Source organism: Micropterus dolomieu, linkage group LG05, assembly GCF_021292245.1.
Source record: "Micropterus dolomieu isolate WLL.071019.BEF.003 ecotype Adirondacks linkage group LG05, ASM2129224v1, whole genome shotgun sequence".
Taxonomy (NCBI): domain Eukaryota; kingdom Metazoa; phylum Chordata; class Actinopteri; order Centrarchiformes; family Centrarchidae; genus Micropterus; species Micropterus dolomieu.
Window position 1 is genome coordinate 13,390,400 of NC_060154.1, and position 15,923 is coordinate 13,406,322.

The following is a 15,923-nucleotide window of genomic DNA, read 5'->3' on the forward strand; positions in this document are numbered from 1 at the left end:
TGTGCATCTTGTTCAGTTCTAATGGACTTGGTTTTGGTGGATCTAGTTTGCTTTGTGTGTATTCTCAAAATTTGAATGTGTTACCTCCTTGATCATCCCAAGAAGATTGGCTTCCGTTTCCAAGATGTACCCCATCTTGGCTGCCTCCTTAGAACTCATGTGAGTGCCCAAAACCTTTAAAACACCTACTGACACCAAAGACCTCCTCTCTCATTAAATTACGTTTGTACTTCCAGCGAGTATTCTGCAGAACCTGCAAGAAGAGGACAGTGCTTGGCACTGTTAATAGTCAATAATAATGAGAAAGTGTACCACCCAAATAACTTAATTACAAAGTGCTTTAGTTTTACTACGGTGCAATTGATGTTTAGAGTTTTTGTGAGTCTAAAATTCAGGGCACATACAAATATCCAAAGGTTTTATCGTAATGCTAACATTCTTAAGCAAATAACATCTCATTTTTACCGGCGTTTTAAAGCTGTGAAACCAAAACGTGAATACAGAAATCAGATTGCACATTTTCCTGCCTTTGAATTTAAACATTATCTCAATAGTAAAATTCAGCGACAACTTCAACTTTAGCAAAAATGTGGCAAGTTAGTAACATACTAACAAGTTAGCTGACGAGCTAACATTAATCATTTAACATTATCTACCGTTAAGAGGACATTTACATCATTCTCACCTTATTCTGACAGCATTTAATGGGTGAGTACAACGGTAGGCGCTTTCAGCGTGTTCGTCCGCCACTGAAACTTAGAAAATCCATTTTGGACAAACATTATGGGTTTGCATAACCCATATCAGTCAGGTCAGCTAACGCTAGCCATTAGCTAGCAACCGTACACAGATAGGACGCTAAAACACCTAGCAACCAAATGGTTGGGAAATGCAAGCTGGAAAGTAGAGGCAAATGTCGTAAATACCGACAGCACGACTGTAGACGCTTGCAAGAATATTCCGTTTAGTTTGTATAAAGTCGCTTATTGTGATATTTATCTAAAACCGGCTAATACGTTGACTTTTCATTACATAATTTAACGTTATTTCTTCAGCCAGACAATAACAATTCGCCAATCTATTTTTATCAACACTGTAAGGTAACGTCACGTTCATTGGTCACGTTAAGCCTTTGGATTTTCGACCGGAAGCAGTTTGCGTGTCAGAGGTTGAGCTCATTGTTCCTTCGCGGTAGTTTGTTTCACAAAGTAAAGTTAATGAATTAAGTTTTTTCGAATAGGATATTTAAGTTATCGCACACTCGCTAATACGGTGCCACCGAGAGAAACCGTGTGACTGCGACGCTATTCTGTATATAATATAATAAAATAATCTTATTTGAGGTAAGTTAAGCTTGGGGAAGTGTGTGCACAACATGCTAAAGCTAACAGCTAGCCTGAATAGAAAAGCTCAGGTTGTAGTTAACGTTATGACAAGACCATATAACTTTGGCTAATCCAGCTATGCCAGGTAGCAACGCTGTTAAATTAACATATAGTAAGAGGATTTTAGTGACGTTAACAAAGTTGAGTTTTGCATGTGTAATTGATGTTCATGGTCCACATGGATGTCATCTTCGTCAGTGTGAGTTAAAGGCTAGTGTTGTGAATTAGCTTTATCTCATTTAATTCTACTATTGTTGTAGTTCAGATAGCGTTAAGTAACACTTAAAGTTAGCGCTGTCAGTATTATTAGATTCAGAATAAAGATCGTGACAAATGTTATCAAACGATATCAGGAGGGCAGCTGTCAGTGTGTGGTCTGGAGATGTACTGAACTTTCACAATAAATCCAATAATTTTTTTTACAAGAAGTACAGTTTTAGTTAAATTCCCAATTAGTTGTAATTTTTGCTATATTTTAAATTGTTGACTCTTCAGACATATCTATGAACTTTGACACAGTGGTCTAATATATTCACCAATAAGTCAAGCAAACATTTTTATAATAGTTTAATAGTTTTTTTCTGCATCTTGTAATGTAGTTATGACAGTGCTGACAATAATGAACCCTGCAACCTATACTATTATATTTTTTAATTATGGTATTGAGATGAATATGTCAAGTATTTCATCATCTTACCTGGCATCAAAATAGCTTACAATTGTTTGGGACTTTTCTAAACCTGCAGACACCTTGTTTTTAAAATCATACTTTCCCCATAACTAGATATAATACAAGCACTTGTTATTTAATAACTTTATTTGTTTGTTTTTTTTCACCAAAAACTGGCATAATAATAATCTTTGTCTTTCTTCTTTTGAAGTGCATTGACCAGGACAGAGATGGCTGGAATTCTGTTTGAGGATATCTTTGATGTAAAGGACATTGATCCCGATGGCAAGAAGTTTGACAGAGGTGTGTAAAATGTCATTACAAACAATGCAAACATTATTCACTTTTATTGACATTTTGTTACTATCATGAATCCGGTGTTGGTCTTCAGTTGGTGTCCTTCAATTTAAAACTGCATATTAACTAATCCAAATGCCACTATTGTTTGCCACAGTATCTCGTCTACATTGTGAAAGTGAATCTTTTAAGATGGACCTTATCTTGGATGTGAACATTCAGATCTATCCTGTTGATCTTGGTAAGGAGAAATCTTTTTGTCATTGTGTACATTTATTTTAGGTTAACTATCTGAAGTCACTTAATGGATGTGTCTAATGCAATCTTATTCTAAACTCAGCTTATATACAGTATAGTCAGAAAAATATTGGTTATTTTTCAATATGTCAGCAGAATAAATTTACGTCTTTTAAATCAGAGTTCGTAAAAAGTCTTGACAGTCTGGAAAATGGTTAATTTTAACGGTTAAATTTTTGTAACCTGTATGCATTACATACATACATATAATCTATACATAATCTGATGTTTCATCTACAAAATCACTCATGCAAACCAAATCTTTTTTAATAAGGTCTAAGTTAAAATGAACATTTGCTGAAATAAAGTGACATACAATGATTGCTGTGGATACATGGGAATTCTGCAAACCATTTTTCACAAGTGCATTTATACTAACTATTTAAATTAAAAAAAGGGCTTGCTGAGTCTTTAGTTTATGTACATTAATAAGTTGGATGAATCCTGATAAGTTTTAAGCAATCAATTCTTCTTTTTGACAAGGTGGTCCAATAATTGTTTGGATTCACTCAATATTTGACTATGTTAACAAACTGTGGCTTACATGTAAGTGAGCAGTGTAAAGCTAACTGCAAATGCAAAATGACAAATATTCCTCTTTTGATCTGTTTTTTTATGTTTTCTCTGGGACTTAATTCAAATTATAATGCAAAAATGAAAATGTAATTCCACAATACCATTATAATTTTCACATACCTGTCTGGGCATTCTAGGACCACATTAAATAAATATGGAAACATTTGCCATTTCATTTTCAAAGACTTAACTGTCCTTGTGCAGATATTATTGGTAGATATGAGCTAATTGCAGATAAATCGGTATCGGCGTTAGGGCTGTCGTCATAACTGCACAATTGAGATACCGCACTATTGATCAAGCCTACTGCGGAGGATGGGAAGCACTGCAACAACCGCAATGTTCATACTATACTCTTCAGTGAATGTTTAATAAATTAGTGCTTCAAAAGTTCCTCAACCGTAATGAGCTCCGTAACGGTTCAAGGACGGATCGCCATGGGCTGTACGTGATTCAACTTCAAACTTAAATAAACTGCTAGATAACTTGGTGTTAGCATATTGCGCGGCTAATGTGACTAGCAAGCTTGGCGATGTTGTGATACTGAGGAACAGTCAAGAGAAACTGTGAATGTAAGCCTAATTTGAAGAATGCGCGTAGAGTGTCAGATGCCTGCAGTTGTTTTCATGTTGCTTTCTGTGGTATGTAAATTGAGTTGTGAAATAGACACGGTCAAACTACAAAAATGACTTTGCTTGGCAATGTTGTCTAGCACCCAGCAGCTAGCTTGCTCCGACCGTAAAGTTGCTCTTAGCGGCTCGCTGTGCAGTGAAGTGAGATCCACAGACACTCTTACTATGCTATATGGCACCAAATGACTTCATTTATGTAAAATGCGACAATACAGCATATGTTGAGCCCCAACATATTACCACGTGGGAAATTACTTCACCGTGACGGCCCTAATCAGCATTTATAACAGCCGATTTATGACTATTAAAAAAGAAATTGAGAGTCGGATACTTTACTCATCTCATGTGTTGCATAGTTAGTCCACTAGAGGGCTCTCTGCAACTCCCCTGTCAACAACAATGCTGCACCACAAAACAAAAGAATCAGCTGACCGGAGTGTACCGGAGCATGCAGAAACAGGAATGGAGAGTGGCTGTGTGCAGGGTGAGTTGGTCATTCCTCACGTGAAATACATGACCTAAATAATAAAAAAATAGCCCCCATCACTTCTTCTCTCCTGAAAACATTCATGAACATACTTGCTAATCCTCCGGTTTTTCATTGCCCTCTCTTGGTTTCCTCCCAGCTCACAGCAGTTTGTTTAAGGTTACAGTATAGTTGAGTTGTGGAGGCTACACTGCTGACAAACGTGACTGTAGATTTATTTGTGAAACAGTGTGTCAGATCTAGTGAACAGTCCTATTATTTCTCCCTAGTTCATCACTTATAAATATTCTCAATACATGACTTACAGCAGCTAATGTTGCTGTCAGGTAAATTAGATTAGCCACAAAGCTAGCTAATGCCATGTTTATCAGTGGAAGAGTACTAAAGCTAATGAGCGGTTAAACTATAGTGTTTAAGGTATTCTAAATATATATGCGAGCCGTGAATATGCTACATTGAAAATAGTCATTGCGGCATATTATGTGTAAGGTAATTACTGGATGACAAAAAATATATTTCCTATGTATGAGAGCCCTGTTTATCATTATGATGTAATATAATAATTGTAATGACATGAATAATATATAGTATTATTATTGTATTGGTAGTAGTACATTAGTATTTTTTTTTTATCTATAGTTTTTGTTTGGCAGGCCCACACAGTAGGCTACAAACACTATAGAACTCTATAGTTCATAATGGATTTTTAAATTTTTTGTAGTTTTGACTCTTATTTATCAAAACTTTAATATATTTTGTTCAGCATTTTGTTATGTTATCTTAGTGAGGTCTTATAACAACAAATATTAGGGATAATCTTTGTTTATGTTATTTGTTTCTGAAAAGAAGGTAAAAAAATATCGGCCGATATATCTGCACACTGGATTTTAAAATCCTCAAATATTGAAATCGGTATCTATCTTAAAGATCCCATATTGGTCGTCTATAGATAAGTCTGTTTTTCTGTCATGTAAACTTATAAAAACACAATGGCCTACAGTTATTGTCACGTTGGTGGTGTAAACTAAAATATGAAATAGGACTGCAACTAACGACTATTTTCGTAGTCCCTTAATCTGTTAATTATTTATTCGATTAGTCGACTAGTCACAATTATTTTTGTCATCCCCTAACCCTAACCATTTAACTAATTAAATGTCTTTCAAGTGAATTACTGATCTCCAACACACAGCCTAACTAGCTAACGTTACCATTAAGTGAACGAGGTTTACTATTCAGAGTGAACACCAGTATCAATGCCAGGGGGAAACCAGGGAAGAAGACAAGACAACGTAGGCTTCTCCTATAATTCACTGATTTATACAGACTTTAAAACTTTTAACTGTTCAAATATTTTTGCTTTGGAACCATATAAAATCAAATTAAAAGCAAGTACTATAACCACAACTGTACACTAACAATGTGTCTGTCTATTTAAAATAATAAAGCAACAGTCCCCTTTAGTACTACTTCTGTAGTTTATTTAACTCAGTGGATAATGTTCTGTAGGCTACATCACGAGCCTTGTTGTGCTTTAAACCATTACTCATTACTAATAACATTTTTAAAGCAGGGTCCGACATTGCCAGCGTTGTGTTGGACAGATTTGTGCTGCGGTGTTTATAAGAGAGAGAGAGCGGATGCGCTATGGCACTGATCTGCAATCAAATAAGATTTTAAATAGGCCTAGTAAAATAAAAAGACCAGGCTGCCACAAATAAATGAACGTATAGGAAACACTGCCTTTCCTCTGTCTCTGCAGCTTTGTTGTTGCTGCTGCAGTGGTCTGAGTAACTGGGACCAGGGCGTTCTGTGGGCGTGACTGGCACCGGCCGGCCGGCACCGCTGACCTCACAGGCACTTGTGGAGCTTCTCAGCCCTGAAAACGTTTGAGCGCATTTTCGATTCGCCATCAACTTTGGTAAAACTGCCAATATTCAAGTTATAAACACTTGATTTCTCGGCTCACAACCGCAAAAAAATTTATTTAGTAATTAAATAGCGTACAAAACCTGTAAAAACTCTGCTGTTCGCCTCTTTCTGTTACTTTCCCGCTTCTCGCAAGAGTGCTTCTTCTTTGTGAGTAGTCTTACAGTCAAGCAGTCATGGCAGGCAGTGGAAGCGATACTGCCCCCAGCATTTCCTGTAGTGCATTGCAGTTAGAAATAAAAATTTCCTAAAAGTTTCCTAAAATGAAGATTGCTATCTCTCCCCTAAACGGCATCTATGTAATGGTGCTTTCAGACCAAAAGCGAAGTGAGCATTCGGGGCAGTGAGTTTACATACAAAGTCAATGTAAAGACGCGTAAAGCCGCGATTTCCTGTTGGACGACGCAAAGGCAATGCGAAGGAATTCGCGTGAGTTGAATATTTTCAACTCAAACGAAGAAGTCGCATGACGCTGAGTCGCGATAGTCTATCAGTGTTGCGATTGTCCGTATGTCACCGAGGCTTCAGAGCGTTGTGTGGAGAGGGCCAGGCAGAGCGGGGGATTGAAAATCTGCTGGCCGGCTGAGAGCTGCTAAACTTGGAGGAGAGGAGCAGGGAGCAGCGCTGCAACTATTGAACAAATAAACCCCCGTAGTCGGTTGGATTCTGCTCTGACAACTATGCCGTTTACTCACGGGAGGAGCTCGGAGTTAACTGTTTTTATTAAGTTAGCTTTTTACTTTAGTTTTTGGGATTTCAACGTCGATTTATCTTCACTGGAGCTTCTCAGCAGCTAGCTTCCGTGCACATCCGGTTCTAGTGTTGTTGTTAGCGTCGTTAGCTCTGTCGGACTACGACTTAATATTTATATAAAAACCAGACAAAACTGGACATTACTTGGAGAAAAGAAAGCGAGGAGGTTGAACTACCTGGTGAGTTCAGAGAACATGTGTCTGTAACTTTATTCCAGCTATCATTGTACTTTACTGTGACCAAGTTAGTATAGCATAGCCCTGATCAATCCAAACTCCATTCAGAAAACAAACATTTTAGAAGTCGTTGTCCTGCTGTCTTGCTGACAGACCTGACAAAGCATGAATTCATATGTTCAAATCTGCATCATGTTGTAGTTATTTGGCATCAGTTTAATCGAGGTGAAAATTCGCCGTTGGTCTGAATGCGGCATAACGATCATAGACTGTACGATGCGTCGACAATTAAATTTCACGTCGAATTTTTATAGTCGACGTCGTCGACTAATCGTTGCAATCCTAATATGAAACAAATAAAAGATGTGAAACATCAGTCAATTACTTTTCTGGTAGAAAGACGCCTAATAAACAGAGTTATTAAAAGTTTAGTGATTACTGTAGCCACCCCTTATCTCATATAGGTGTATGTGACACTCACCATGAAGCAGAAATTTGTGCAACAGACATGCTGTAAGTTACCATGTCAGCAGTTTCTGATAAGTTTCTGCAGCTACAGTGCAGACTGTATGTGTCCATGTTTTAGAGAAAATTTTAGAGAAGTTTTTATTTGTCATAATTATTGCCATGTTGTTTTAGAATTTTGACAGATGCAGATTCAGTTTGATACCCTTTCAATATACTGTAGAGAATTTCATATTATTTATATTGTGATCTGTCAACATCATAATAAAGCTTTTAAATGCTATACTATTCTTTGTGGGGTTCATCAATACTGATAAATGATCTGCATATATTTAATGAACGTTAACAATCACTAACATATTGCACTTAGTAAAAGTAGGCCACCATTTCTTGAGATTCAGCAAAAATATGTGGCGTTAACCGCGTTCAAACAATGTGGACAGCACAGTGTCTGAAAAAGACCTTAATAAGTGAATGCATAATTCGACAAAACGGATGTTGTAGGCTACCTGCCGAATTTTGCATCCACCTCTTTTCTCAGTATAAAAGAGCGTTACCTCCCGCGAGGTGCCTATGCAATAATGGCAGGCATGCAGAATTCGCCTGAGAACACCTGTGCTGCAAAACGTCACTGACTTGACGGAGCTGTTTTTATTCCCCTATCTATCAAGTCAGCGAAAGTCTGCCAGTTATCTCGAACGCACCTGATGACTACCAGTTACCAGTGGCTGCTCCTGCCAAATCTCTCAGGGGGGGAAATTGTTGCGATGATTGCTAAGGTGACCAGTTCAATGGTCTAAGTCTGCTATAAGACAAGGATTGTTCCTTAGGCTACATACTGTACATTATTTGTGAACAGCTACATACTGAAGTTCATTGTCAATGTCTACAATGAATGAACAGTCCTCAGTTAAGATCAACAGATCTTTAGACCTTTGGATGTAAAGGCAACTTCTTTAGCATTAATGAAAAAAGGATGACTCTCTCAATCATCTGATTTATCTGTGACAAACCTTTTATTTAGGAACAACAAATCCAGAATAAAGCACAGTATTTACACATAAACATCAAGGCGTGTAAGGGGAAATATAAAACGTATATTCTATTCTTTCTGGTTTATTTTCTGTGTTGCTTTCCTACTTCTTCTTTTTACCCTCCTCTGACAAGATGCCAGTGGTGACCACATCATGCTACCTCCTCTTTCTTCTTCGGTTTCTGGCAATAAAACAAAACACATCAAATAATTGTTACTGGTTAAGTGCAGCTAACTTTAAATTGACTCCACTAACACATATAAAACATGGCTTAATAACAATCACATTTAATATAAGCATAAAATTCTGCTTAATAATAACGTTAACTATCAAGATTTTTTTTACAGTCATACTTATTAGCTTAGCCTGTGGCATTTTACGGAGCATAAATTAGCCTAGTGGCTAATGGAGTTTTTCCTCTCCTCATAGCTTAACAAATTATTATTATGTATTATTTAAACTGTGTCTTACTCACCGCTGGTAAAGTCACTGCATCTCCCGACACCACGGTTGAATTTTCACCCTAAACGTTACGTTTTAAAACAGCAGCTGGTCGTAGTGAGAGCAGCAAGCTGGAGGACCGCCGAGTCGTTTTCAGGTGGGAGAAGCGTAGCTCTGCTGCTGGGCGCATGACGTAAACACGTTAGTGCGAGCCCTCCCGGAACCCATAGAGATTGCATTGCAGCGGCCGCAGCTCGAAAAAAAACCTGCCTTTACACGAAAGTCGATGAGAGAGATCTGGGCGATTTACAACCAGACTGAAATTGCACCAAAAGAGGCAGGACTCCACGGAACATGACTTGACGCTATTTGGACAGCGATATTCAGAGACAACCTGTCAAAAACCGTCACAGCTAACTAACAGTGTGGTAGAAAGTGGTAGAAAAATATCCCCTGCCTTTCCCCACTTGGCGGTGCGTCGCCCGGTCGCCCTAATGAACAAGCCGCCCCTGCCAGTTACACAGCGTGCTAACTTCGACAGCTGTTTTCCAAAGTTAACATAGCTATCCTCATTAGCTAGGATCTCCTACATGCAACTGTTTTGAAGATGGGTCTCCGACATTGACAGCGTTGTGTTGGACAGGTTTGTGCAGCGGTGTTTATGATATCAACCATTCAATTCACAGACGGGTCTGTTGTCCGGGTTTGCGAGAGAGAGAGAGCGACCGAGTGAGCTGATGTGCGGAGCGAATATGCGCTGCACAGCGCTGCAATCAAAAACGATTTTAAAATGGGTCACCAAATTTACTTGGGCGGCTGTTAATCTACATGGGCGACCCGCCCAAGTAAAGCCTATGTATGCGAAACACTGGAAACAAATCCAACTTGGTAGCTAATGAATGACATCTGACTGGTGTGTTCACTGTCGCTTGTCTAACCTGGTCTGCGCTTCTAAAGTGTGGGAAACACTGACTGAACCATTGTTTTTCTTTTTACAAGCCAGGGCTTCAGCAGTGTCGACCGGCACTGTGTCTCCCTCCATGTTGTTGAGTTTATGACAAGACGGCTGCATGCAGACGCAGAGGGGCAGGGGCTGTGCGGTAAGGGAGAGAGAGGAGCAAACGCTGGCAGGACTTTATGGAAACAAAATAATTAAACAAAATAATTAACGGTATAAACGGTATTTTATCTCTTTTGAAATTATATTGGTATACCTCTTAACACCAATCTACCGCCAAGCCCTATATTATTTTATACCATGAGTAGACTCTCAAATTAACTTTCTATGAAATTATGTGATACTTCTTTTCCACTACTTACCCAGTAACCCATTTTACTTTGTCCCTTTCTAATTTGCATCCCTTATGGCTGACACATACAGTAATAATAATAAATTGATCGTGCCTCTTCAATTGAACACAACAGCATTTCATTTCACTTGTTAAAATAAATGTGTCCTTGTAGTGTCAAGCACTGAAAGTAAAGTTGTAGGTGTACTAATTGTAATGTACTGAAAGACAGGATGTTTTTACGTGCAAACGTGCATGTAAAAACAGCTGCAGAACATGCAACGCTAAGTTCAACGGGCTAGCGTGAAAAATAAAACGTAAAAATGGCAAAACTTACAGGTTCCAAGTTTGAAGTCGGCATTGATCCATCCTTGAGCTGTTCCGGTGTTAGGTTTCATTTGGTTGTGGAGTGTATAATGTAGAGGTCGACCGATATGGTTTTTTTCATGCCGATGCCGATACCGATCTTTTGAGATCCAGGTCGGCCGATGGCCGATTAATGCTGCCGATTTATTTTGGCCGATATTTGCTTGGTTTTTAACCTCTATTTGCACCGAACTGAAGCACAGAAATCCGCGTTGATATTCGGTGCGGTAGATAACGGTCGTTAAGGTTCCAGTGCCGTATTAGCACCGGGTCTGTCTGTAGCTACCCGTTAGCAAAGCAAAGCCAGTCTGTCACTAGCCTATAGTGCGTTGGTCTCTTTTTTTATTACTTATTTCTCTGCATTGAGTGACAACCCTCTCAAATATAAGACACACAAACAGAACAAATAAAAGTCTTAGATTCACTCTGTAATTGCAAAATTATTGCTTACTTATTGTGACATGATAACCCTTCTGTGATAATGCAACTTCAACTACGATCCAAATTAGCCGAATGTCATGTGTCTTATTCAGGTTTTTTCTCGAAGTTGGCAGTAACATATCAAAAGTTTTTAATTAAATATAAAGGAGTAATAAGAATTGAATCCTTACCGTTAGCTCCTTAGGCACTGGATGAGGTCTGCTGCTCACTCGGCTGGAAAATGACTCTAGCGGCAGCGCGCGTCAAACACGTGTTCCACGACAACACTAGGCTGCCCACAGATGCGCCTGCTAATAATCGGCTTGATATACTTGGATATTGGCCGATGCCGATTATGTTAAAAAAATGCCAAAAATCGTCCGATTAATCGTCCGACCTCTAGTATAATGATAAATAAACTACTGAACCTTGAGATCGTGAAGTTGCCTTCTAATTGAAGAGGAAGCGACGGATTGTATTTTACATATATTCATTTTAGCTGACACTTTTATCCAAAGCGACTTACAATTGCTACCCTCTGCATCCCTCATGGCTTTAATTTTATATCTCTTTTTATTATATTATATATATATATATATCTCATTTGTATTGTGTCCCACAAAGAGCGGCTTGTCATGTAAATGTAAATGCATGAGACTGGGGCGCTGTTTCACTTATTGCATTTGAATAATGTCCACTATAGAGCAGAGTAAGTCTTAGAAAATGAAATGTCAAAAACTGTACTCATTTTCATTTTCAGATAGTTCGAAAATGGAGTTTTCATTTTTGATCTAAAAAGACCATGGTGACATGTAGATAGGGTTGCTGATTTACTAACTGCCTTTGATTAATATCCACTTTAGAACAGGTTAAGTCTTTGCAAATTAAATGTCAAATGCTGTTTCCATTTTCATTTTAATATGGTCCTAAAATACCCACACAAGTATGTGAAAATTATTACATTTGCAATTCAGTTTTTACTTAAATTAAGGCCCAGGAAAACAGCCATAGTTTTATTTAGAAATCAGGGAAGAAATTTGTATTTACAACCACGTAAAGCAAACAGGGCGATCAGACGGAGCGTGTTTTTCAACTCGAGGCATTAGGAATGTTCCTGCAAACATGCGAAGTGCTCTGAGCTTTGAAGCGACCACACAGCACAAACACCCACTTGCCTAGCTGTGGGGCTTACAGTAATCATATGCCAAAATATTAAGACACCAAAAAACAGAGAAAGTTTGGAAACCCTTGCTCTATGCCTTCTACATGTGAGCGCACTATTAGATAAAGGTGGAAACCTCCATGTGTCAAAAATCCTTCACTGACCTAAGGTGTCTAAGCACACAGTATAAACACACTTTTTCGCATTTGTGTCCATTTCATTAAGGTGACAAGTTCAGACTGGTTATTGCCAGCACGTTATATGAAGACGGAACACCAGATGACGGAGAGTACAATCCTCAGGATGACCGGCCATCTAGGTAAGACATATTCTCTTCATATGTTGATGCATGTAACATTACCAACAAATGCTATTTGGTTGATATTTGTTTAAAGGGTCTAATACCACGTGTGTCTACGTTTTCAGTGTGACTGCCCCCCTGTGATATCCCATTTTATTTATTTTTTCTGGTTTAGATTTGTGTTCTTAACTTTGTTTACATTTCCAGAGCGGACCAGTTTGATTACGTGATGTATGGGAAGGTTTACAAGATTGAGGGTGATGAGACTTCAACAGAAGCAGCCACACGCCTGTGAGTGATGTTACTCAGTTTAAATGAAGCTTTGAAGCCTCACCAGATATATGTTGATTTTAATAAGTTAGCCAAACATACAAATAGCATGCAATTATTATTATTAGTACAGCAACACCTTTTCATTTAAAATTCAGCAATATGTTTTTTACATTTTCGTCATTTGAATATTTGGTTGTATATGGGTGACCAGTTTAAATTTTTCACATTTGTAGCAAAAATGTTTATATAATAAAATGCAGTAACTAGGGCTGGGTATTGGTACTCAACACCGTTAAGGTATCGGAAATAGCCCAGTGCGTAGTAGTAGTAGTATAGAAACTTCTCCAGTCAAACAAGTACTGGCGGAGGTTTGTGACTCACAACTAAAGGAAAAAGCACTCCCAGAAATCTTTCAATAAGATTTATTAATCCAAAGTTAATATTTTCCAATATATTTTATATAACATGTATGTATTTGGTGTCACTTTATGGGTACTGATATCATATAATTTAAACAATACCCAACCCTAGGTGTAACTCATCGTGTTACCAGACAAATGCACTGTAGGTGGCTTGTGAGTGAATTATCATTAGTACACGGTTCTCTGTAAACTAACACACTCAGTTGTATATTGCATCGATGGCAAATCATTACTAGATAATGAGATCACATTATTTTTATCAATTTATACAAATGTTATCTCTCTCATTTGTTAGCTTTAATCAAGTTGCATTGATGTGCTTCTCCTTTCAGCTCTGCCTATGTGTCTTACGGTGGCCTCCTCATGAGGCTGCAGGGAGACGCCAACAACCTACACGGCTTTGAGGTGGACTCCAGGGTCTACCTTCTCATGAAGAAACTGGCCTTCTAAATCCCAACCCTGCTCGCCCACTTAACCTGGTTCTTCTACTGCCACAGACCACCCTAAAGTCTAAAGAGCAGTTCATAGACAGAACACTCTTGTAGTTACAGTATTGTTTCCTCTAAGGAGATGGACTACAGACTAAAGACTGACACTTAAGAACAGCTGCAACATCTATCTACTGGCAAACTGTAAATAAAGATTCCTTTTATACAAAATCATTCTTAGACGGGCAGTCACTAATCATCGAATTGATATTTTGTTGAAATTTATATTTTTTGTTTTCATCCACCATATCTTCCAACCTCAGCAACTGCATAGGTGCTCTTTCAAACATGTTGATTTAGGTTTTATGTAACTTGTTTTTAACAAGAATGTGGAGTCTATTTGTAAAACTGTTCAGTATTTGGATAGGCAAGCTGTGTGCAGGGCAGGAGAAGGTTTTATTAAAAAGCTGCAGCTAACTGGACTGTGATGCTCACAGGGCAGTGGTCAGTGGACACTGTCTTTGGAAAAAAGATATAATTGATAGACACTATACAACAGCAAATTTATACTCCATCTGAACATGAAATAATGCAGTATTTAGACATTTATTTATCCCTACACGATTTATACTGACTACACATGGCGAAGTCACATTTAAAACCATTGAACAGTCTGCAACATCTCTTTCTAAAAACGGTCCCCTTTAAGGAAGTATAGGTACTACAGCAAAGTTCCAATGAAACACTGTTCAGTGTGGATTATCGGCCTAGAGTTAGTGGAACATTATAGGCAACGTGCTGCTTGTTGCTGAATATTTTAAGATCTTTATACTTATACTCTCTGAGTAGCTGCTACCTTATTTGGCCTTCAGTGCTACTTTTTTTTCTTTTACCAATTTTTCCCCAGATATAACATCCTCACAGTACTTAATAAAACATTTTGGTTTAGGATGTTGACTGGATGCTCTGGCAAATATTTTAGGAAATTAAAATATCTTTCTCCCAGCTCACAGGTGGGACTTTTTCTGAGCATGCCATGGGTAACTGGTCTAAACTTGCTTGGATGGCAGCAAACTAAAATGTTGACACTCAAGCGACAAAATGTAATTACTGGTGAAGAGGCAGCTTTTGTGTGCAACACAGGCTTCTCAATGTCAGTGGTAATGGATGTCACAGGATGGGGAGTAACACTGTCAATGAATCCCATAGACTCCTGCTATGTGTATACAAAGCCTTAAATGCATTTGAATATAGTGATGCTGCAGAATATGCAGAAGTTTAAAAAAAGAAATTGTTTAAGTACATAAAGTTATGGGGAATGTATGTTGGAAATTTGGATTTGAATGGTATACTGTGTTTTAAAAGAATACCAATACCTAAGTACTGTAGTTACAGATGTAGCAGAGTGTGTGTTGATGATCAGTAACATACTTTCTGGCCGTGCAGTTAAAAATATTCAGTGTTTTGCATCACAATACAGTGGGTACGGAAAGTATTCAGACCCCTTTAAATTTTTCACTCTTTGTTTCATTGCAGCCATTTTCCAAAAGTCCAAAAAGTTAATTTTATTTCTCAGTAATGTACACTCAGCACCCCATCTTGACAGAAAAAAAACAGAAGTATAGAAATTTTTGCAAATTTATTAAAAAAGAAAAACTGAAATATCACATGGTCATAAGTATTCAGACCCTTCGCTCAGTATTTAGTAGAAGCACCCTTTTGATCTAATACAGCCATGAGTCGTTTTGGGAAAGATGCAACAAGTTTTTCACATCTGGATTTGGGTATCCTCTGCCATTCCTCCTTACAGATCCTCTCCAGTTCTGTCAGGTTGGATGGTAAACGTTGGTGGACATCCATTTTCAGGTCTCTCCAGAGATGCTCAATTGGGTTTAAGTCAGGGCTCTGGCTGGGCCATTCAAGAACAGCCATGGAGTTTATTGTGAAGCCACTCCTTCGTTATTTTAGCGGTGTGCTTAGGGTCATTGTCTTGTTGGAAGGTAAACCTTCGGCCCAGTCTGAGGTCCAGAGCACTCTGGAAAAGGTTTTCGTCCAGGATATCCCTGTACTTGGCCGCATTCATCTTTCCCTCGATTGCAACCAGTCGTCCTGTCCCTGCA

At 38.3% G+C, this 15,923-nt stretch overlaps 2 protein-coding genes across 11 annotated transcripts in view; one reads left to right on the forward strand and one right to left on the reverse strand.

The window, feature by feature from the left end:
• Positions 1-1,109, reverse strand: part of LOC123970925 (lisH domain-containing protein ARMC9) — a 28,856-nt gene extending 27,747 nt beyond the window's left edge. For 3 of the 9 annotated variants that reach the window (XM_046049336.1, XM_046049335.1, XM_046049333.1), the window contains exons 1-2: positions 686-1,101; positions 85-253 (exon numbers count right to left, since the gene is read on the reverse strand). In XM_046049336.1, coding sequence (XP_045905292.1) covers positions 85-159 — 75 coding nt within the window. In that variant the 5' untranslated portion in view covers positions 160-253; positions 686-1,101. Of the gene's footprint in view, positions 1-84; positions 254-685 lie in introns of all 9 variants that reach the window. The other 6 variants (XM_046049332.1, XM_046049329.1, XM_046049330.1 and 3 more) reach the window with 5 other exon arrangements.
• polr2h (RNA polymerase II, I and III subunit H) lies at positions 35-14,037 on the forward strand. 2 transcript variants are annotated; one of them, XM_046049337.1, is made up of 6 exons: positions 35-159; positions 2,267-2,358; positions 2,510-2,593; positions 12,605-12,698; positions 12,888-12,971; positions 13,708-14,037. In XM_046049337.1, exons 1-6 carry the CDS (start codon positions 125-127, stop codon positions 13,823-13,825), a joined length of 507 nt encoding a protein of 168 aa, XP_045905293.1. In that variant the 5' UTR covers positions 35-124; the 3' UTR covers positions 13,826-14,037. The 2 variants fall into 2 exon arrangements, with proteins under 2 accessions (XP_045905293.1, XP_045905294.1); XM_046049338.1 differs by lacking the exon at positions 35-159 and adding an exon at positions 1,018-1,343.
• The last annotated feature ends 1,886 nt before the right edge of the window (positions 14,038-15,923 follow it).

Excerpts from the sequence above, each read along its gene's own strand:
- polr2h (XM_046049337.1), top strand. The coding sequence starts at position 125 with ATGTACCCCATCTTGGCTGCCTCCTTAGAACTCAT. Across the intron at positions 2,359-2,509 it reads TGGCAAGAAGTTTGACAGAG|TATCTCGTCTACATTGTGAA; the intron begins GTGTGTAAAATG and ends TGTTTGCCACAG. Across the intron at positions 12,972-13,707 it reads ACAGAAGCAGCCACACGCCT|CTCTGCCTATGTGTCTTACG; the intron begins GTGAGTGATGTT and ends TTCTCCTTTCAG.